At 41.0% G+C, this 23,281-nt stretch overlaps 1 protein-coding gene across 2 annotated transcripts in view; it reads left to right on the plus strand.

Annotated features, from left to right (window-relative positions):
• diaph3 (diaphanous-related formin 3) overlaps positions 1–23,281 on the plus strand; it is a 287,316-nt gene that overhangs the window by 129,898 nt on the left and 134,137 nt on the right. For both annotated transcript variants that reach the window (XM_047808135.1, XM_047808138.1), the window contains exon 20: positions 11,508–11,516. In XM_047808135.1, the coding sequence (XP_047664091.1) occupies positions 11,508–11,516 (9 nt within the window). The remainder of the gene's footprint in view (positions 1–11,507; positions 11,517–23,281) is intronic.

Raw genomic sequence — 23,281 nt, forward strand, 5'->3', positions numbered from 1 at the left:
GATGAGTGTGACTATATTTTAAATTAACCAGACTTCATAACATAAAATAAGACAAATAGCGAAGGGTTGAACGTGTTAGGGAAACATTTTAAAATGTTAATGTAATGCGCTGGGGTGGAGCGGTTGTGTTTTTATTTTTCCACTACAGTAAATCAGACTTAATTATGTTAATATAGTCTACTCTGGGTGTGAACTGGGAGCAGTGAGGATTACTCCACAGGGGGTAAACCTTATTAAAGTACAGTGATTATTAATGGAATAATCATTTATGATAAATTAACCTCAATTTCAACAGTTTATGCACCTGCTGTTCTGGGTTTAAACACTTCATGCAAGTGCGCATCAACCTACTGACCCTTTCTTTGATATCTTGTTTTTTTTTTTTTTTTATTATCTCGTGAAAGAAGGCCCAGGTTTCCTTTTAAAGCTCCAGGTTTAGCTTAAAAAACAGATTTTTTTCACCCCGTATGCTCTTCAAAGACTATTACGCATATGGAGTGTTTGTGCTTCAGTTTAATTTCAGCATTTTTGTGTACTGCATCTTTAACTTCTCTCCTGTGGTGCATCTGCCTTCCACAGTTCGTGTTCTCTGTGTCCCTCACACACACACACGCACACACACACACAGTTTCATGCTTTTCTTCTGCTCTTTACTGATCACACACCACCTCTATCTCATTGTTTATCTCCATTGCTCCTAGCGCACGTTACCTGGTTTAAATCATCCCTCAAACGCTCTTAATTTCCCACAAGTGCCCTGACATCTGTGTTGTGTTACTGAACTACATGTACACAGCTCCCTGATGTTGCTTCCTGTACGCAGCCTTGGTAACCTTTTATTTTCTTCATTAATACTGATCTCTCCTCACTCTGCTGCTGAAAGACCTGCTGATGTTTACTAGACCAAGTATAGGAATCTTATTGCCTTCTGTATACACGGACAGATTGAATGTGGCCTCAGATCAGCTGTTTGATACTCAAAGTATTATTTACGAACATACAAGCGCTTATCATCTGATTTACAGACCTACTGCAATTACCCATTAAACAAAGCTGCTGGACTCGCATCTGTCTCTGTCTGTCTCTTTGTCTCTCTCTGTCTGTCTCTCTCTGTCTGTCTCTCTCTCTATCTCTCTCTATCTCTCTATATCTCTCTATCCAGGCTGTGGTTAGTCTGTACCTTGTTATTATGTTCCTCAGCTTGTTTTCTCTGATTGTTCAGCTATTCTGCTGTTGTGTATTCTCTGTTTAGTATTCCCACCTCATCTCTAGTATTCCCACCTCATCTCTAGTATTCCCACCTCATCTCTAGTATTCCCACCTCATCTCTAGTATTCCCACCTCATCTCTAGTATTCCCACCTCATCTCTAGTATTCCCACCTCATCTCTAGTATTCCCACCTCATCTCTAGTATTCCCACATCATCTCTAGTATTCCCACTTCATCTCTAGTATTCCCACTTCATCTCTAGTATTCCCACTTCATCTCTAGTATTCCCATTTCATCTCCAGCATTCCCACCTCATCTCTAGTATTCCCATTTCATCTCTAGTATTCCCATTTCATCTCCAGCATTCCCACCTCATCTCTAGTATTCCCACCTTATCTCTAGTATTCCCACCTTATCTCTAGTATTCCCACCTCATCTCTAGTATTCCCACCTCATCTCTAGTATTCCCACCTCATCTCTAGTATTCCCACCTCATCTCTAGTATTCCCATCTCATCTCTAGTATTCCCACCTCATCTCTAGTATTCCCATCTCATCTCTAGTATTCCCACTTCATCTCTAGTATTCCCACCTCATCTCTAGTATTCCCACCTTATCTCTAGTATTCCCACCTTATCTCTAGTATTCCCACCTCATCTCTAGTATTCCCACCTCATCTCTAGTATTCCCACCTCATCTCTAGTATTCCCATCTCATCTCTAGTATTCCCACCTTATCTCTAGTATTCCCACCTCATCTCTAGTATTCCCACCTCATCTCTAGTATTCCCACCTTATCTCTAGTATTCCCACCTCATCTCTAGTATTCCCACCTCATCTCTAGTATTCCCACCTCATCTCTAGTATTCCCATCTCATCTCTAGTATTCCCACCTCATCTCTAGTATTCCCATCTCATCTCTAGTATTCCCACTTCATCTCTAGTATTCCCACCTCATCTCTAGTATTCCCATCTCATCTCTAGTATTCCCACCTCATCTCTAGTATTCCCACCTCATCTCTAGTATTCCCATCTCATCTCTAGTATTCCCACTTCATCTCTAGTATTCCCACCTCATCTTTAGTACTCCCACCTCATGTCCAGTATTTCCAGAATAAACTCCAGATCCACTATGATCCTGACCATAAGAAAGTATTAATTGAAGTTGAATAAATGAATGATTGAATATTGATTGAATTAACAGAGTGAAACACACACACACACACACACACACACACACACACACACACACACACACACACACACACACACACACACACAGTTTTCTCTCAGTCCTTTACCCTCTTGTGTTAGGAAATTTGCAGCTGTCCTTCAGACTGTAAGTTTAAAGTTCTTCCACGGCAGTGTGATTCTCTTACATTCCCTACTTGTCAAATCCCCTTTGTCTCTTTCAGGGTTATATGATTTCTCTGTCCCTTTAAAAACCAACGCTGAGACTCTGCACCTCTTGTGGCTAAGGCCTCCCAGTGTGTACTTTATATGGTTGGTTAGTTTTGATGTTATGTCTTTGTGTTAGGTCTCTAAGTTATTGCTAAAGTGGTCATGCTTTGCTGTAAGTTCTGCAGATGTCACATTGACACGAATTAGATACTGTGTGTGTGCGCTTGTGTGTGTGCTTCTGTGTGTGCAGGTGTCTGTGTACATGCGTGTGTGTGTGTGTGTGTGTGTGTGTGTGTGTGTGTGTGTGTGTGTGTGTGCATGTGTACGCGTGTGTGTGCATGTGTCTGTGTGCATGTGTACACGTGTGTGTACGTGTGTTTGTGTGCTTGTGTGTGTGCATGTGTCTGTGTGCATGTGTATGTGCATGTGTACACGTGTGTGTGTACGTGTGCTTGTGTGTGCGTGTGTGTGTGTGCACGTGTAAGTCACTTAGAGAGGAAGATTAGGGTAAGTGTATGAACACGTGTGTGGCAGCAGGCAACATCTGCAGGCTTGTAAATTCCCCTGATGTAGAGGAGGTCCTGGGGATCAGGTGCTGGAAGATGCTGTGGCATTGATCACATAATCTAAGGCTTAAAAAGAACAGGGCAGGAATTTAATATTGTAATAATTAATGTTGTAATATTATGCCCATGTTGTTCTGATGAAGGACTTTTGATCACGATCACCTGTGAAGGCCCCACTGCGTATCATTTACCCTCATCAAATCCTCCACAGAGCCTCGTGCCCTATTGGTAAAGTGTGTGTGTTTTACCCCCGTGTCCTAGACAGTAACTTGACTATATTCTATAGTTTGGTTTCTAATCATTTACACAAGAATTTCATCTGTATACGGTTTCCTTGTTCTGTATGTGATATTTAGTCTGTGTGTGAACTGAACCTCTGAGTGTTTACTTCCACTCTTATTACATTAGGAATGTGTGAACTCCCAGACCGAGACTGATTGGAAGATGTGCACTCGTTCTTCCAAACGATCCCCAGCGCACTTCAGTTGTAGTGAGAGCATGATTGTTTTTTCATTTTTACCTCCTAATCGCTTTTCTTTTTCTTTCCTCTTCTTACCCACCATCTCATTTCTCTTTTTGCTTCTGTCCTTTCTTCTCTTCTCTTCTCACATTTTCTTTTCTTCTCACATTCTCTTCTCTTCTTTTCTCTTCTCTAATCTTCTCTTCTTTTCTCTTCTCTTCTCACATTCTCTTCTCTTCTCACATTCTCTTCTCTTCTCTTTTCTTCTCACATTCTCTTCTTTTCTCTTTTCTTTTCTTCTCACATTCTCTTCTCTTCTCTGCTCTTTTCTTCTCACATTCTCTTCTCTTCTCTTCTCTTCTCTTCTCTTCTCACATTCTCTTCTCTTCTCTTTTCTTTTCTTCTCACATTCTCTTCTCTTCTCACGTTCTCTTCTCTTCTTTTCTCTTCTCTTTTCTTCTCACATTCTCTTCTCTAATCTTCTCTTCTTTTCTCTTCTCTTCTCACATTCTCTTCTCTTCTCACATTCTCTTCTTTTCTCTTCTCTTCTTTTCTCTTCTCTTCTCTTGAGTAACTGACCCATGACACACACACACACACACACACACACACACACACACACACACACACACACACACACACACACACTCCATTTTTTCCCCATTGTAATTTCACAAAAGCAGTTTGTATTTTGTAGAGAAACAGCAGTGAAGAAAAGGCAGGTAATTGACACTTAATCGTAACTGTTAGACAACTGGACGTCTGTTAGTTGTTAGACTAGTTGGTCTAATTTGTCTGGTTTTCTCACAGTTTTTCACAGTTGATCAGCTGACTTTGTCTCATCGGGACAATTGATCCACTCATGTTTTGACAAAAGAAAATGTAGTAGATGGAACTGCAGATGAAGACGTTTATAAATGTGCAGAACTCGAGGCTTCGAATTGTGTGTAAATACTTTGCATTCTTCTCCGACTGAAAGCTGATTTATGTGCTTTCTGTTGATGCTGTAGTAACTATTACAGCACAAACAAGGTTTCTTTCTTTCATGCTTATTTCCATCGTCTCTTTTCTTCCTTCCTCACTCTCGCCCTCCACACCATATTTCCTCCCTCCCTTCAGTTCCACTTTTCTTTTTTTTTTAATTCATTCTTTTTAGCTCCTTCCCTCCTTCTTTCCTAACTTCCTTGTATGTGTGGCTGTGTGTGTTTCTGTGTTTCGTGTTTCTCTGTGTGTGTGTCTGTGTGTGTGATTTATCTGCTCCTTTTCTTTCTTTCTTTTTTCCCCTCTTTATTACCTCTGTCTTAACTCTCTTTGTGCCAATTCTACATCTTTGCGGTTCTTATCCCACACTCATTCACTCACACTCATTCAATCACATGCACACACACACACACACACACACACACACACACACACACACACACACACATGCACACACACACACACACACACACTTACTTTTCTCTTTTGTTGCATTTCACCTGCCAGTGAAAGCAAGGAGACATCATCAAAAAATGTGTGAGAGTGTGTGAGTGTGTGTGTGGTGTATGTATGCTGTCAGTAGATGTTTGGCATCGTGACTGTTCAGCAGGCCGATTTGTCCTCACACGGTTTCCACACATCTGTGACTGATGTTACAGCATGGCAAAGAGAGGAAAGGAAAATATGGTGACATTTTAAAATAAATAAATAAATAAAAATCTCTGTAATGGTGCACAAGTGTGTAGGCACATAACTGTGCTTCTGAACATTTCAAGGGATTCAAACTCATTCAAATTCATACCAGTCCTGTAGTTTTGGGCGTTGAGGTCTGCTTTTCTTTTTGGCTGTGTACTTTGTGACCATGCTCTTATTGCACCTTGACGAGCTTCTGTGTGAAATGAAGGGAGACCCTTTAGGTGAAATGTCCTGGAATGATGGAATGCAGCACAATACATTTATTAACTATTATTATTATTATTAGTAGTAGTGTACATGAAATGAACAAATACTAATGTTTAATGGTGACAATTCATGTAGTGATCATCTAAGATGATTTAAGCATGTACAATATACTGTTTGGGCAAAAGTATGTGCACCCTGCCCATCGATCCCATGGGTGGTTCTTCCCCAGACTGTAGCCACAAAGTCAGAAGCACACAATATTATAAAATTATACATACGCTGCAGCATTACAACTTCCAATGTCCCTGTACACAAAACACAGAGCTCCATGAAGACACGGTGTGTTAATGTCGGAGTAGAAGAAGTGGAGTGTCCTGCACAGAGCCCTGACTCTGACTCAACACCACTGAACATCTTTGTGATGAACTGGAACACCGACTGAACCCCAGAGCTGAACAGTGTCTGATCTCACTAACGATCTTGTAGCTGAATGAACACAAAGACACAATACAATGGGATGTTCAACATGCACTTTTGGGTGTCCACAATATGTGAGAATCAGCTGGATACCTTATTGTGAGCATGCACACACAGCTACATCACAAAATAACGTATGACCCTGCATTTGTAGCAACATTACTGTCATGTCGAACCAACGGTTCTCAGAGTTCTTGCCAGTTCACTATTGGTTCTGAAGACCCTGGTGGTTATCCACAGTTTATAAACCCCCATTTATATTAGTTAACTGTTTACATGTAAATTTACACTCACCACTGATAAAGAAACGATGGGAATCTGTCACCATCTTCGGAGGTTAATTTACCTGTAGTCCTGCCTGTAATCACTAGTTAATAGCTCCACGTGGTGTAGGTTTGTACGAGCCTAGAAGAAAGGGATAGACGGCTGTATGACGGGTTTTTGTTGTCTTGTTGAATTGACCACTCGAATCAGGAAAGAAAAAGATCTCTCAATGTAACTCTCACATTGTGATGTGTAATTTTTGCCTGAACCACACACTAAATTGAGGAGCTGGCAGCTGTCCATTGCCAAGTGTGTTCATTAGTGAGTCTGACTACAGCAGTGAGATGACCTGGTGTTGAACCGTGTGGTGGTGATTCTCATGTTTAAACAGTATCTCGTTGCTTTTTCCATGTTGATGTTGATCAGGCTGTGTGTGTGTGTGAGTATAAGTGTGTGTGTGTGAGTGAGTATGTGTGTGTGTGTGTGAGAGTATGTGTGTGTGTGTGTGTGTGTGTGAGTATGAGTGTGTGTGAGTATGAGTGTGTGTGTGTGAGTACGAGTGTGTGTGTGTGTGAGTACGAGTGTGTGTGTGTGTGAGTACGAGTGTGTGTGTGTGTGAGTACGAGTGTGTGTGTGTGTGAGTACGAGTGTGTGTGTGTGTGAGTACGAGTGTGTGTGTGTGTGAGTACGAGTGTGTGTGTGTGTGAGTACGAGTGTGTGTGTGTGTGTGAGTACGAGTGTGTGTGTGTGTGTGAGTACGAGTGTGTGTGTGTGTGAGTACGAGTGTGTGTGTGTGTGAGTACGAGTGTGTGTGTGTGAAGAGTACGAGTGTGTGTGTGTGTGAGTATAAACGTGTGTGTGTGTGAGTATAAACGTGTGCGTGTGTGTGAGTATAAACGTGTGTGTGAGTAGAAACGTGTGTGTGTATGTGCACGCTCCTAGACTGTCTTTTTCCCAGTCTCTCTGTACTCACACCCTCTGAATCTTTGGATAGCAGCTTGCCTTTAATAGCACAGGTTGTAAAATATTAAACAAGTTAAAACATTATTTAAAAGTTAATCTTGGGCTTCGGTTCTGGCGCCGTTCAAATGCCTCAGACTTAATATTTCATAAACTCTAGGAGATAAAATCATCTGACCTTCGCTTGGAAGGTCTCAGACCTCTCCTTTACTTCTGTTCCTCGTACAGCTGTTCATGTATTGATTTGCCTTACTGAAGCACGAGCGAAGGAACATTTAAATACGTGAAATGGAAATATTCTCAGAAATGGTGTAATATGGCTCTCTTCTGCAAAACACTCTCATGTGTCAAGAAAATAAACCTCTTTTGTTATGATCAGCATCATCAGTGCCGATCCACCGCTCATCCATTGTAAAATTTATTTCTGCACATGGCCAATGTCTGCAGGGGGTACAGTTGTAAAGCATATAGAGAAATGTTTGTATTTATTAATAATTAATAACTGTTTGATGTGAAATAATAAATATATTGTAGCTAGCTCTCATTAGGCTCCCAAAGCATGCAGCTGTCTACACTGCATTTGTATGCTGTAGCATTAGTTTCTCTTTACAGGAACCAGTTCCATCATGACAATGTTCCTGTGCAGGAAGCACAGAGCTCTTTTTAGACATGGTTTAGACATGGAATACGTATGATACCTGCCAAGCTTTACACATTTTACATAGTCGCTCCAGAAACCTGCTCAGAAGCTGTCTTCATTCTGTCTAAAGGTGTACAGCAGTCACTTTGACAGGCAGAGGGAGTTATCGAAACCTCTGCCCATTTACCACATCTCAGATTAGTAATGATTGGAATTGGCTTCACTCAGATTTGTAGGACAAGAGACACTGTGTGTTGTGACACACAGATACATAACGACGGCACCTGTTTGGTGAAAAACAGCTGTAGCAGCATATAAAACGTGTAAAGATGTAATGTGCAAAAATTATAGTTTGTAGCAGCGTTTACGAAGGTAGAAAACCTAACGTACAAAAATTGCAGACCGAGTCAAACTCCGCCACAAGGAACCATTTCATTTCATTCAAACGATTGGAGTATAGAAAATGTCCTGTGATGTTTTTAGTGTTCAGGGTTTAGCAGTTAACACTTGGCCTGATTGTTTTAAACATGTATGATTTGAGCTTCGAGGATCGCTTTATCTTTCACCTTTTTGATTGTGGAGTTTAAATGTTCCACTAACACAGCTTTAGATACTAATCTAAGAAGCTGAGTTTGTTCTGAAAGATTTTTCTACCATCATTTTCTACTTGCTTTCTATAATTCGGTCTTTCTTCTCTTTCCCCTGCAGATAGAGAAGAGTGTGTTGCTGTGTTCTAGTCTATTTTTTCCCCTTTATCAGTCCACGTTAGCAGCTAATTTCAGCCTAGCGTCTGTGGCCTAGCGCACTATTCCTGTAATTATCTGACAGGTGGAAAAACAGTACTAAGAGAACAATGAAAGACAAGCACGAGGGAGGAGAGGGCGATAACGAAGGGAGGGCTACTCCTCCTTTAACTGCGGCTCATATTTGGACTCTGGGCACGCTTTCTATTTCTCTCCGCTGCGCTTTTCTGATGCTATCTCTTACGCCTACATACAGCAGAAACATTGCATTAGCTTATTTCTCCAGAGATTAAGTCTTATATCTCTCATAAAGCAATTTTCCAATGAAACACAGATAATGCGAGACTGAGGAACTCTTGGGTAGAAAAGATAGTTAGTGTGTTATGGATGTGCTGCTACAGTCTTGTGTCCCAGGCTTCAGCAGGAGGAAATTGTGCTCTAGGCCCAAAACACATCCAATTTTGAAAGCCGAGCATGTAGATGTATGGATATGTATGGGGAAGTGTGTGAGATCCAATCAGGGCAGTACATCATCACGACAGGACACATAGTGGTCTCCCTTCTATAAACACACACGCGCACACACACACACACACACACACACACACACACACACACACACACACACACACACACACACACGGTTAATAGGTGATAAATTTGGGAAAAGTGTGCTAAGATGTGTGTGGTGTGTTTTTTTAAATTCATTTTATTTCTACTGCAGCTTTTATTTCAAAATAAAATGTCACTACACATCGCTTTTCACAGCATCGGCTATGAAAAGTAAGGATTCGACGTTTCACCACTAAAGCCTCTTTCGCGTTTGCTTCACCGTTTCCTGCCGCTTCCTCTGACAGAGCTCATCTTATTGTCAGTCCGATGGTCACTGATGGCCGTGTGTTTGGCCGTTCACACGTGTACAGTACAAACACACACAGGATCACACAGTTACAGACTCAGATGGTTGCTTCTTTTATGGTTAAGCAATTCCTCTGTTATTGTAGCTCGTCTCAACGGGCCTCGTTCTTAAGCTAGATACGAACGGATTTATTTAGAAATCGTTTCCTAAGTTTAATATTAACGAACATCCTGTAAATTTACACACGAGAAAACTAATTAATGTAAACTTTGTAATATGTATTTTACTGTTGTGGTTTAAATTTATTATTTGTTTTACTTTACAGCATTTCGTAGCACCTTCCTCATCCTCCTCATCCTCATGCTAGTTCACAGGGTCATGAGTAGTACCATCAGGAACATTTTATATAAACCAGCCATTTTATTTTTACTGCCATTAATTAAGGTTCATGAAATCTGTCCTACTCACAAATAAGACAAATCATACAAAACGTCAGCTTATAAAACCTCCGAACAAACACCTCAGCTGACAAGGATTTTGCTTGTTATTAATAAAATGTTATTAAAAATTAGACTTTCAAACGGAGATGAGAACATTTTCACCTTTAATGTACAGATTACAACTTGTACAATGCCTCTGAAAATCAATCTGCACATTTCAGAGAAAAAAACAATAAGTTTATATGTTTTTAACGTTTATATAAAACGTAGAATACTCTAGTGTGCACACCCCTGAAGTAACGCCCTCCCAGCATCCTTTGATTTTATTACAACTCATAATTAAAGTCGGTTCGGCCGCCGCGTTACGAAATAGTTCAGTTCATTAAACGATGTAGCGTGAATCCTGTCTTCTCTTCTGTTGTCTCTGGAGCGCAAAAGTCTGCCTCAGTTATTGATCAGTTATTTTGCATTGCTGTGAAAATCCTGAACGATAAGGAGGTAAAGTTGTGCCCTTTCTCACGTTGTTTAAAGGAACACACGTAAGTACTCTTTGTGGAATGAGTGCCAATTGTAAGGCATGCTTCTAAAATAGTGCTCCTTATATTTGTCTTTATGTCCTGCCCCATTAACTATTAGAGGAGGTGAAGTCATTTATCTTTTCATCCTTTCAGAGTCACTCTGTTTTTGCCCTCAACGAAACATCATCAGATGCCTATGTCAAGCACGCCCCTGTTTTTATTCCTGCTTCACCACATGGCATCACCTGTCTGTTAAATGTTTTTTTTCCCAACCCAAATTGATTTGTGGAACCACTGATCTGTGGGTTTATTTTTAGTGGTACCTGGGATGCTTTAAATCAATATCTGAACGAATGACTCCACCAGGGGGTGATGTGAGGGGTGAAATTGCCTCCTGTTGAGAGCTCCTTGAAAATCAGGAGAAGAAGCAAGAAGAAAAGAGAAGGGAAGGGTGATCTAGGCAGGAACCTACAGACATGGAGGACGAGTGTGTGTCTGTGTTTGTGTGTCTTCTGTGTGGTCACCATGCACCATGCGGTGAGAGAACACAAGGCATACGAAAAGCGACGATCGCTTTTAGTCAGTCTTTGTTCATCTGGCTTGTCATTCAGCTCGCCGTTCTTCATCGATGGCTCCCGAGAGTGAAGGAATCCCACAGACGTGGTCACTGTATCGCATACCTGCTTTTTAAAACTTCTCCATATCAAAAAGTAGCCTGTAAAATCTTCTCGAATGACCTACTGTACGCCTTTCAGCCGTGTTGTTGCATCCGAGAAGCTGTGACCGTTATCAAGCATGCAACAGGTGCCTGTCTCAATCGTAGCAGATTGAGACACAGTCTGTAAATCTGCTGTATTTATTTGCATAGTCAATTAAGGCTTTTAATGGTGTTTTAACTAGATCTTAGGCTACAGACAGTCCACTGGCTAACTCACTTAGCACACAGCATGGAGCGTCTTCATTTCACTATTATGCATGATCGTCCATATGGCTACCTGCAACTAACCAACTAACACGCTGCCTCTCGTTTCTCCCTCTCTTTTTCATGCTGTTGCTGTATGCACCTGTTGTCCGCTTGCTGGAACAGAACCAAAAGGTCAGTCTGTCTTTTTTTTTTTTTTTTTTTTTACTTCTTCTCCGTCTCCGTCCTCATCACGCTCCTTTTGGTGAATCATTCTGCTTCCTGATCTCGCTTTTACATCACACTCACTCCTTTTGTCTTACCCAGAGGGTGTGTGTGTACCAGTCATGTTCATGATGAGGACACTGACTAACTCTGTTGGCTTGTCTTTAAAAGTCTAGGGATCGGATCTGTTCTAAATTAAGATCTAAGTCTTACTTTTTCTTTCCTACATTCTCTTTGGGCACACACATTAAACACCGATATAAACGAGGTCCTTCACAAGACTACGCAGAAGATCTGCAAAATGTTCATCTTTTTTTTTTTTTTTTTTTTTAGTCCTGTCCTGAATACACGGTCACAAAACAGATGTTTACACACAGCCTAGTCTACAAGACACAAAGAGAACTAATTGAATAATAATTATAATACATTTACACAAACGAACCAGTTTAGATGTTTATATACACTCAATTCTTAAACCCCGCTGTTAAGTTACACTATGTTCTGTTCTCCAAAATATTCCTCGAGGTCCTGCACATTCTTTTGGTTTTCCAGCATCTTCTGCATATCTGACCCCTTTCCATCAGCAGTTATATGATATTGAGATCCATCTTTTCATGCTGAGGAGAGGAGAACATTCACTAATGCTCAAGAATTCAACATGACACATTAAAGGTGGGGTCTCCGTTGTTTGAAAGCCAATGTTGACATATACAATCACCAAAACAAACACGCCCCTAACCCAAATGGGTCCCACCCCTGTATCTATAGCTCCGCCCACACATACATATGTAACCCAAGTGACTAACAGAAAGAAACGTGTCTTTATCATAGCTGAAGGGAAGAACAATACGATTGTAGATAAACAAACAAGCAAAAATGAAACACAAGCATAATCATGTAAAGGACAAAGGCATATATTAGTTCTGTGTAACAAAGCAAAACCAACGTTACTCACCTATCGAGAAGGAAAAAGCGCCTTGGTGTCTTAAGTAAAGTCGGCCACATATTCACAGGTCGGAGTTTCCCGAGTCAATAACTCCTGAGCTAAAGGCTGTTACTACACAAAACGCGGTTGTAGCTGCCTCTCTACATTACTACGATAGAAAAGAGGTGTTATTTGTGTAGTAACAGCGTTTAGCTCAGGAGTTATTGACTTGGGAAACTCCAACCTGTGAATATGTGGCTGACTTCCTGCTCCTTCAGTTCTCTCCAGCGCTGGAAAGCTGATCCTATATGAACACGTCCTACTTCTTGCCTTATCGTAAGTCTTTCTTCTCTTTCTTTCTTTGTTTTTATCCCCCATGTCAATGTTAAAAACCGCTTTCTGCTAATGTCACACGTGTACTGAACACTCTCCGCCGCATATCGACAAGACACGCCCCTTTCTGCTCATTGGCTACACGTTTGTTTTGATTTTTGTTTAGTTTGTCGTCCCGACTCGGTTTTCTGAAGCCTTACTCAGACATTGGAGACCCCACCTTTAAGAGTCCTGGGGTGTATGTTCTTATTATTTAGTAATGCCCTTCAGAAGCTACGGAAAATATTTGCATGTTTCCCACAAGACAAAATAATAAAACACAACCAAGATAAGCCTCCAGAGCCCAGAAAAAAAAACTTAGAACATCTGTGGTGAATCCAGGTATGTAAATCTTGTAGAAACTAGAAATTTCAGTTTGATTTGATTGGCACAGTGTAGATTTAAGCCGATAACACAATACGTTGTGCCGAAGCTGAACGGGTGTGACAGTTTCACAGAGTTCACATTAGTATTACACATGAACATGAAATACACTCAATAACTTTAACCTAACGGTCTGTTTTGCCTTTTGACTCCTTCCACCATGTGATCAGAGGGACGCAGTCACACTTCTTACAATGCAGTCCTCATCGCTGCCTTCGCAACCGGAGCCTCGGGTTTGTTTTTTTCTGAACGGTGTAAAACCGTAAATGGAAGGTTCCAGAACACTGTTGATCTCCACCTATCTGCAGGCCTGAGTAGATAAATGTTCTCATTTTGCAGTAGATCAAAATCAACACAGACGATCATTTTTTACCGAGATGAGATTTTTACTGTTTTAGGAAGATGGAGAAAAGATCCTGAAGCATTTCGGTCAGTCGTCGCAAAAGACGAAATTACCAGCTCTGTCCAAGCCTAATTAAACATCTTACTTTTCGCATTTAATTAGTTTCTGTTTTAAAATTTCTCCCATATTAAATATTAAAAACTGTTTTAAAGAATCCAGTAGAGTTAGTGGGAGAGAGAGAGAGGAAGTTGTGTTACTAATTAAAACCCAATGAAATAAATGCATTGCTGCTTTTCATTTTCCAATAACTAACTCTGCGTGCCCTCACAGAAAGACAATGACAGAAGGCTGGGCAGGAGAGAAATTGCGCTAGCAGACGCATTCATTCATACTGGCGGGGCTTGGCTTGTTCGAAAAGTCTGTGTCGCTTGTCTTGAATGGATAGAAGTGTGCTGAGAAACCATCTGTTTACATGAGTGCCACTCAGACGCTTATATAAAGGAGTTTGCAAAGGGATCAGCAAGGGGCACAGTTTGACACGGACAAACAAACGTTAGGACACACACACACACACACACACACACACACACACACACACACAGGCTTAGTGATGAAAAAGCCTCTAGCAAGATACAAGCGGTGTGGAAAACATGGAACTTAAAATGTTTCCTCATTGTTGACGGTTATAGAGATGATCAAATGTCTTTATGCTTCCTCTTGATCTGCGTGGCTGCAGTTTAATTCAACCTTGTGCCAGTGACTTTGAGCTACGCTCAAAATGTGCCAGACTGTCTTCCAATCTGCTAAACGGGTTTCTCTGCCTTTTTTGCCAACATACAACACACTGGCCTAGTGTATGTAAAAGGCTATTTTTATACTGTCTCTGATTAACAGCAACTTTATCCATATTGTGACAGTGACAATTGTGTGTGTGTGTGGCTTTGTCAGTTTGCCTATGCAGGTCTTGTCTTTATTTGCATTGTTAGTCTCCGTGTACGAGTTCTATTGTTTGCATACACAAACTGAAAAGGATTTCTGCATAATATCGTACACGCACACATCGATGGCTTCCACTTAAGGCGACGCAGTACCTCTAATTCCCCTCTACATCGGTGCCCTTCATTAATGCACTTTTGATGAGGAGCCGATGCCCGTTTCCGTTCCGTCTTTGCTTGGGAGTGATTGATTGATAAAAGAGGGACTATGTGGTAGCATGTGTCTAAAAAATAAATGAACATTCACTGCAGTAGGCCTGAAGAGAATAAAAGTTCACCTTCGAAGATTCTGAAAAGTGCGATGATGCCCTACTGAGTTCAGGGACTCGCTTATTTTTGTCGCTAAGTCAAAGCAGAACGCTTAGAGGAGCGTGGTTGATTTCGGGGAGTCAGAACAAGAGTAGAGAGAACACATTGTAATTCTGCCCGTGTATTTGTCAGTGGGTTTGGGTTCGGCAGCCCAGGAGGCCTGACTTCAAACGTGCTGTTGTCATACTACAGTCCTTAAAGCTTTGCTTCCTTACCACAGCTTACTATGTCAGGACATCACATAATGGGACTAAAACCTAGCACTCATTCATGCGCGGTCTGAAGAGAAAAGCTCCACCTAAAATCCAATGCTGCAGATCACAGAGAAAAAAAAGTCTATTGAAGCTTCAAGGAACCGTGACTTTGAGCTTAGAATTGCTTAACTTATTTAATATAATTCGGTCCTCTACACATATTGGAGTTGAAGGATATCGCTGAGGATTTTGGAACTTTAGAACTTGGGCTGTGGCTAAACCCACTTACCCCTGAGCACAGTTGGGCTTCTTACCATTTAGCAGTAAGGCAATAAAGCTCCTCTGAAGAAGTGGGAGGGAACAGATGTCTCAGTATGAGTGCTGTGATGATGTTTGATGTTGACACACCTCTTACACATGACCATCAGTTACAGTTTGTCTACTGAATTTGCTGTAAAACTGCTTTGTGTTTGTTGCATTTACATAAAAACTCATTGCATTGCTGCTTTTTTTCCCTCTTTTCTCCCCCACCCCTATTACCCTATTTAAATCAATACCGAACGTGCACGGAGTCCTTTTGCTGTAAATGCGTGCAGATCATGCATTTGATTGTAAGAGGCCTCATTATTGAGGGCACGAGAACCTCCTCACATCTGCCTGCCGCCCCTGTTATAGACACTCACGGATAATGGGCACTATGAAATTTCTAGTGAGTGGTGACGATTTCCCCCACTCTGGAGTTCCACTTAACCATGACATTTAATTTCACCTGGGGATGCGAGGTAATGGAATTGTTTATTAGATGGCGCTACAAAGATGGATTTCCAAAGGGGCCAAGGGTTTAAAGACGCATCCTCCTCCTACGATTCTCCAGGTAGCCTTTAAATTGGACGATGTTGAATGGCCTTCCTGCTTTTTATTCCCCTTTGGCTTTGCTGGCTGTGGAGCTGCATCCCAAATGCTGCATCAGATCTAGCACTCATCTAAACTCTCCCCCACCCCCCCCACCTTCAGCCTGCTGTGCCGGCCTCAAGGTCATGAGCAAGCGAAAAGAATACAGACAAAGATGAAAGGAAAAGCGGGGCAAAACATTGCAGAGCAGAATACATAAAAGTCCTAATATCCCTTTCTGCCGTAGAATATCGCAGGCAGACTCTGGGTAGGTAGACACACACACACACACACACACACACACACACCCCGATCTGCACAAACTACACCATATGGCCAAAAGTTTGTACACAACTAAACGTGGGCCTTCTTTATACCGCTGCCACAAATGTCGACGCACACAACTGAGTCGGTTATACAGCTGTATCAGTACAGTTTCCCTTCACTGGAACTAAAAAAAAAAAAAGCAAACATTTTTTTTTCAGGATTAAATGTTAAAAAAAAAAATCGACAAGTAAATTGCAAATATTAACAAGAAGGCCATTCTGTATCTGTAGTAAACATCTGCCCCCACTAGTGTCTTTTATTAATCTAGGTACTGATAAAGAACCTGCACCTTTTGACCCAAGCATCATTAAAGATTTCCTTGTCTTTGCTTTTTCTCTCTCCCTTCTTCTATTCTCTCTCTCTCTCTCTCTCTCTCTCTCTCTCTCTCTCTCTCTCTCTCTCTCTCTACTCTTCTCTAGTCATCCCTAACCTACTGTGCCTTCTGTCTGTGAGTCTTGTGGTCTTTTGTCATGGTATGCGTGGTATTACATTGTTACACCTTGTTGTGTAACTGAAGACAGTAGCAGACATTAAAGCTTTAGGCCTCTCTGGGCCTTGAACGTACCTTTAACGCCGCTGCTACATAATGGATCTTTTCATGATAATTAGACGAGTTAAGACTGATGAACACTTCAGTTTCTGCACCACGTCGTCACAAAGTCCTACCATCAAGCAACATGCACCTAATGGTGGAGAAAGGCACGCTCCATTATCAGCACCATCTACTCGCTCTTCTGCATCACTCTGTTTTTGTTCCCCCCCTCCCTTTATTCTTTCGTCTCATGGCACTGCTTTCTTGTTTAGTAGCACTGCTAATTGCGTACAGATGTGTTATTCAGGTCGGACAACTAGGACATGATCCCTCATCCTCGCAACACCGCTCTCTGTAAAAGAACAGAGGGCTGGAGACAGGGAATAGCGGGAGGCCTAGTTTTCTCTTCCAACACAGAAAATTAAAATCAGCCTAAGACGTGGTGTCGGAGTTCTGACTTTTGATGCATCATCTAATCCTTTACTGTTACGTAAGTCTCGTATAGTAGAAAGAAAGAAAGCCTCTGTTTAATGTGGAGCACTTATAGCTGGAGTTGGGTTATTAACATATCTGAGGCTTTTTAAAGTTCTGAAGTCTGTCTTGTGGTTTTCCCTAAATAAAACCTCAAGTTTACACAGTAATGAAATAATATTTAAAAAATATTAAAGAAAGTATCAGTAAAACATTTAAAATTCGATCAACCTTTTTATTGCATGTCAAATGATTAGAGTGTTCATTTAAAGGAACAAAACCTCGTGATAAAGGAGACGTCCACAATCGGTGCTTTTTCAGCTAAAGCAACAACATGAATAAAGAACAGTTTTTTCTTTGGTGGCACTTCAGCAGCAACAACGATATTATTAAATAAAAGGAGGTGAAGATAAAATACGAAAGCTAATTTAAAGTAAGTTGTAAGTCAGTTCCAATCTCAGTGGTTTTCTTTTTTTAAAAAAAAAAACAATTATATAAAACATTACAGGAATTTTGTAAGCGTTAATTATATATCCAGAATTGCAGTTTCACACACTGTAATAGCAAAAGTTATACATGTCATATATTGTAATTGTGTTAGAGAGTCTGGCTCCTAACCCTAAGGTTGTGGGTTCGAGTCTCGGGCCGGCAATACCACAACTGAGGTGCCCTTGAGCAAGGCACCGAACCCCCCAACTGCTCCCCGGGCGCTGCAGCATAAATGTCTGCCCACTGCTCCGGGTGTGTGTTCACGGTGTGTGTGTGTGTGTGTGTGTGTTCACTGCTGTGTGTGTGCCCTTTGGATGGGTTAAATGCAGAGAACAGAGTCTTGGTCACGTCACTGTTTTGTTTTTGTTAACTACATGTTGATCCATATACATTTTAATATTCTCGTTCATTTCATATTATAAATAATATTTCAGTAATAACAGTAAAAAAAAAAAACAAAACACACATTTATTGATGCCTCTGTATCACTGAATGTTCTGGGACTGAAGGACTCTACTGTTCAGCTCATGCCACAGATTTACAATAGGGTTTAGGTCATGAGGCTAATGTAGCCATATAGCCAAGCCCTACAAGCTTGATTCTGTGGATATTGGAGCATTTTTTATTTATTTTTTTTGGTTATTGGAACAGATTTTCCTTTTAAATAGATTCCATTGCAGCGTTGTTTGGTTTAAACGACTCATTTAATGCCCTAACAGTGATGAATCATTATGTTCAGGCATGTATGTAGCTGTTTTCTCAAACCAGTGCATGATATAAAAAAAAAACTCAAATGTTTCTAAATTAATTTGGTAATTTGCTAATCTTCCCCTTGTCTTTATCTTTACAAAGGGTGCCAATAATTAGGGATCTGACTAAATACACTATACATTAAAGTTTCATTAGAACACTTGCATGTTCATTGAAATCCATTAAGCACAGTTACAGGTTCAAATGACCTGTGTGTTTGTATGTGTGTGTGTGTGTGTGTGTGTGTGTGTGGGGTTGTGTATTTGTGTGTGTGGTTGCGTGTTTGCCAATCTGTCTATGTCTGCAATCAGATCATAATTATAAGAAGTGAAGCTGTCAGGTGTAAATATGGTGTGTGTGTGTGTGTGTGTGTGTGTGTGTGTGAGAGAGAGAGAGACAGATTCTAGTGTATTGTGCAGGTTACGGGTGTGAGGCGGTTCATCCCTTCACATTCTTTTTATTAATCAGCCTGTCAAGACACTAACGCCTGGATCAATACGTCCCACCCGAGTGGGCAGGGTTTAAAACACTTCCCACACATTCTCGACACTCTGTCACCACGCGCCGGAACGTTCCGCAAGACCACAGCTGCCTCGGGAGCCGTCACATCGCTGACTGATGGGTAATGAAGTCTCTATGAATCCCCAGTGTACAGAGCTGCCATATTGAAGGATCATGCTACAGCCATTCAGGCACTTCATTTTCCTCTCTGAAAGGTCTGAACGTTCCTCTCCTCCACTCCCGAGTCTAGTAGAAGGGATGCGGGGCTGTGACTAAGCTTCTAGCATTAGTTCTCTCGTCTGTCTCATGTCCAGCAGCAGCGCTATTGCTTTGTGCATGTTGCCCTGATCTACCTCACTAAGTCACAGGGCATCGAAAAGGCACCTGAATTTCAAGTCGTGTCCAATTAGTACACTTCCTCAGATCACACACAGGTAGGTGTTAATGACACTGCCTTGTTTTTTTTTTTGTTTTTTTTAGTTTGTTTTTTTGTCTGTCTGTTTTTCAGGAAGACAGAATAACAGAAAAGGGAAGAGCAGCAGGGGAAAATTAGAGCGAGACATCGAAACGGAAATGTAGAAGCAGGTGGCTGAGTAGTGCGGTGAAGGTGTTTGTCCAACACAGCGGGGATTAGTGTAGTGTGAGATGTGTTGTAGAGACAGAAGCAGGTAAGCTGCAGAATTAGGACTCACTCGCAGCAGAACAAATAGAACCTATTAAACTATTTGACTCCCAGAATGAACCTGTTTTTATCAACGACTGATTCCTTATTCAGCTAGGAACACCTACACCATTCTATGTTGCTGTTATAACAAGTGCCACTCTAATGGAAAGGCTTTCCAATATATTTTGTCATCATTCAGCTACAAGATCATTAGTGAGATCAGACACTGTTCGGCTCTGGGGTTCAGTCTGTGTTCCAGTTCATCACAAAGGTGTTCAGTGGTGTTGAGTCAGAGTCAGGGCTCTGTGCAGGACACTCCACTTCTTCTACTCCGACATTAACACACCGTGTCTTCATAGAGCTCTGTGTTTTGTGCACAGGGACATTGTCATGTCATGTAGCATGAGATAGATAGATCATGTAGCATGATAATAATCTTTATATTATTCTTTATATTAACCTTTGGTTCTATGTTTAATATAAAGAATAATATAAAGATTAATTGAATACAAAAAAAATCAAGATTATTATTAGATATATTTAAATGTGTATGTATTTATCCCCAATGAACAAGTCTGAGGTGACTTGGGTGACTGTGGGGAGGAAAAACTCCCTTAGATGGTAAAGGAAGGAACCTTGAGAGGAACCAGATTCAAAGGGGAACCTCAACCTCATCTGGGTGACACCACGGGTGTGATTATAAATATACAGTCTGATAAATGTTGTGTTGATGAGGAGGTTTTTGTCCTCAAAGCCCACATGGAGTTGCTATCTCCTCTTTAGTATTGCAGAGTCTAACTGGAGCTGGTAGATCTTTAGATGCTTAAGGATCTGAACAATTATCCTGTTGTGCACCATACAGTATGATCCAGTTTTTCTCATTCACCGTGACATATTAGAAAAAATTATTTACCTTCTTTTCATAAAAGAAAACCGGAGTCTTTTCACCACAGTGGGAAGACTCACTGTAAGCACGACCTCCGTACAGCAGCCAAAACGTGGACACTGAAGCACATTGGTCCAGCTGTTAGAGCTTTTTTCCCTCACCACCTTGAGCCCTTTTTTTTTCTTGCCACTGCAAGAACATGAATTTCCGACATCCCTTCAGATAAATATAGACTCTATGTGACCAGGCATTTGCACTTACGTTCTTCATGCATTATCACTGTTTAAATGTATGCACAGATTTTAGTTAGCTTAGTACCAGAGGCTCCCTGACATCGAATTAAGATGCATCTGTCTCGTTTATCGCTGGATGTGGGTAAAATTAGCCAGCCGAATTACCTCTGAAGCCTTAATCTCCTTGGGCTCTTTTGTGTAGAGCCGTGCACACACGGGCACACAAAAAACCGGAGCTGCTGCTGCCACTATCACAAATGCACTTTTTTTTTCCAGCGGACGGACGGTCGTGTGTTTTGCCGTTAGTAATGTACCCTCTGTTCATTTTCTCTATAATAACGACACCTTTACACAAACTACGCATTTAAACAAATGGGACACATATTGCCTCGCACACAGCAAACATGCTTTTTCCATGTATTATGTCAGCAAAAATAATAAGAAAAAGCCATTAGGTGTTGTGTAAGCAGGAGCTAAAAGCTTGCTTGGTTTTGTGTCATTAGCAGAGAATATGTGAGCTGAAGAACGAGCGTGTTAAGAAAATGAAGCTTCCATTCAGCGTCCTTCATAAAGCTTTCTCTCATCTGCACTGTGAGAGCCGTGTCCTTTTTTTTTTTTTTTTTGTATTAATCTTATACTTCGGGTCTTATTAGGCTCCTCTTATAATGTCCTTCCCTGCCTAAAGTACCCTTGGAATAAAGCTTTATTTATAGTGACAGATGCTATTAAACAATGGTGTAATAGACTTGCGTAATGTTGGCAAGCTTAATAAGCATGCCTGCAAACCCGCGGTGTACCGAAGCCCCAATTACACTTTGCATTAACATAGAATCTTGATTATTAGATGATCCAATCTCATTCATGCAATGACACCGGGGATTTAGACCTGTGCGTTCGGTAATCTGAGCACATCGTGTCTTTACTTTTAATACGTAGTATACGAATAAGCTGCCTAGGAAGGTAGCATGTGAAAAGTCTGCCAGTTGTCAGCATGGCAGGAGACATCTCACCTGAGCTGTTATTGTGCAGCCGGTACACGGAGGACGTGACGTGTGTGACAAGCTGTGTTTCAGCAAAAGCAATCGTAATCGGAGCTGTCATCCTTCCCATGCTGGTTGTTTTTATTATCGATATTTTTTTATTTATTTATTTATTTAAATAATTTGTTGAAGCTGTATCTCGTGGGCAGGTGCTTTCTCACTAATGTCAGTCTGCCACACAGACACCGTGCACCTTGTGTTTATATCGGCCTGACATCCGATCACAGACGTTCCCAGTGGAGATCCACTCACGCCTCCATCACGGTGTGTTGTGTGCGTTTCAACTCCTTCTTATTCCCTGACCATATTAAGATGCTGAAACACTTTAGCGTCACTGCAGACACTTCGTAAGATGCCTTCAGCTTCACTTTCTACACAAGCTCAGTAATGCAATTATCATCAGTCTAAACCCAAGTGTTTCAGCTCTGTGATGCAAAAAGGGAAGAGAGTAATTGCCTATGATGTGCCTAAATATTCTACACAGAAAGAAATCCAATGCTGCTTTGAACTGTAATCTACCTGTTTAATATTCTGTTGTTTAAGGATCGTTTCCTAGGTTCATAAAGTCTTTAAAAAGCAAATATACGTTCCAGTTGTTAGTCTGAATCCTAATCAAGTCATCTATTGTATAAGAAAACAAAATAAAATTCATCCAACCATCCATCCATCTATTCATTCGCATCAGACATGTTATTCTGTCCATCCAACCACCTGTCTACCTTCCCACCAAACCGTACCTCCATCCAACCCACCCATCCATCACTCCACACCAAACCCATCCATCCACAACAGACCTGTCTGTCCATCTATCCATCCACCTACACCAGTGCCCCCACACACCTACCCATCCATCCATCCATCTAAATAAGACCTGTCTTGATTGATCCATCCATCCCTCCATTCATTCATTCATTCATCCATCAATTTGGTGATCAGTGACCTGTGAATTAATTTTGGTGAGTAGTGAAACAACGTCTTCCATTGAGAACAATACTGTATGTATGTATACTCCCATTCTCATAGAAAACGGTCTAGAATAGAGCATCTTCTCCATCATGTCCAGCCTGTACACATCCACACTGTGCCGTTTGATATTTTAATAAGAGTGACAATTAAATTATTCTATCATACAAAGGCCACTTTTTGTTCTAGGGTTGCAAGCCGAGAGTCCTGGTGAACGAGCTAATTCTTCACTTCATTCATTTATCTACGTCTCTGCTGAAATTAGGCCTAACTGATGCTTCAGAAATGAACATTTTAGATTGCCTTTTTTCTGTAATGACTTTTTTCTTCTACCAGAAAGTATTCAGTATTTGATTTCTGCAGCTCCTAAACCAGAAGTGTAATGTGGCACGTCATTTAAAATACATTTGCAGACACAATATTATTTGTTAAAGTGATTTCTTCCACACTCGGGCTTTCTCCTTTT

Source organism: Tachysurus fulvidraco, chromosome 2 (assembly GCF_022655615.1).
Source record: "Tachysurus fulvidraco isolate hzauxx_2018 chromosome 2, HZAU_PFXX_2.0, whole genome shotgun sequence".
In the NCBI taxonomy this organism is placed as follows: Eukaryota; Metazoa; Chordata; class Actinopteri; order Siluriformes; family Bagridae; genus Tachysurus; species Tachysurus fulvidraco.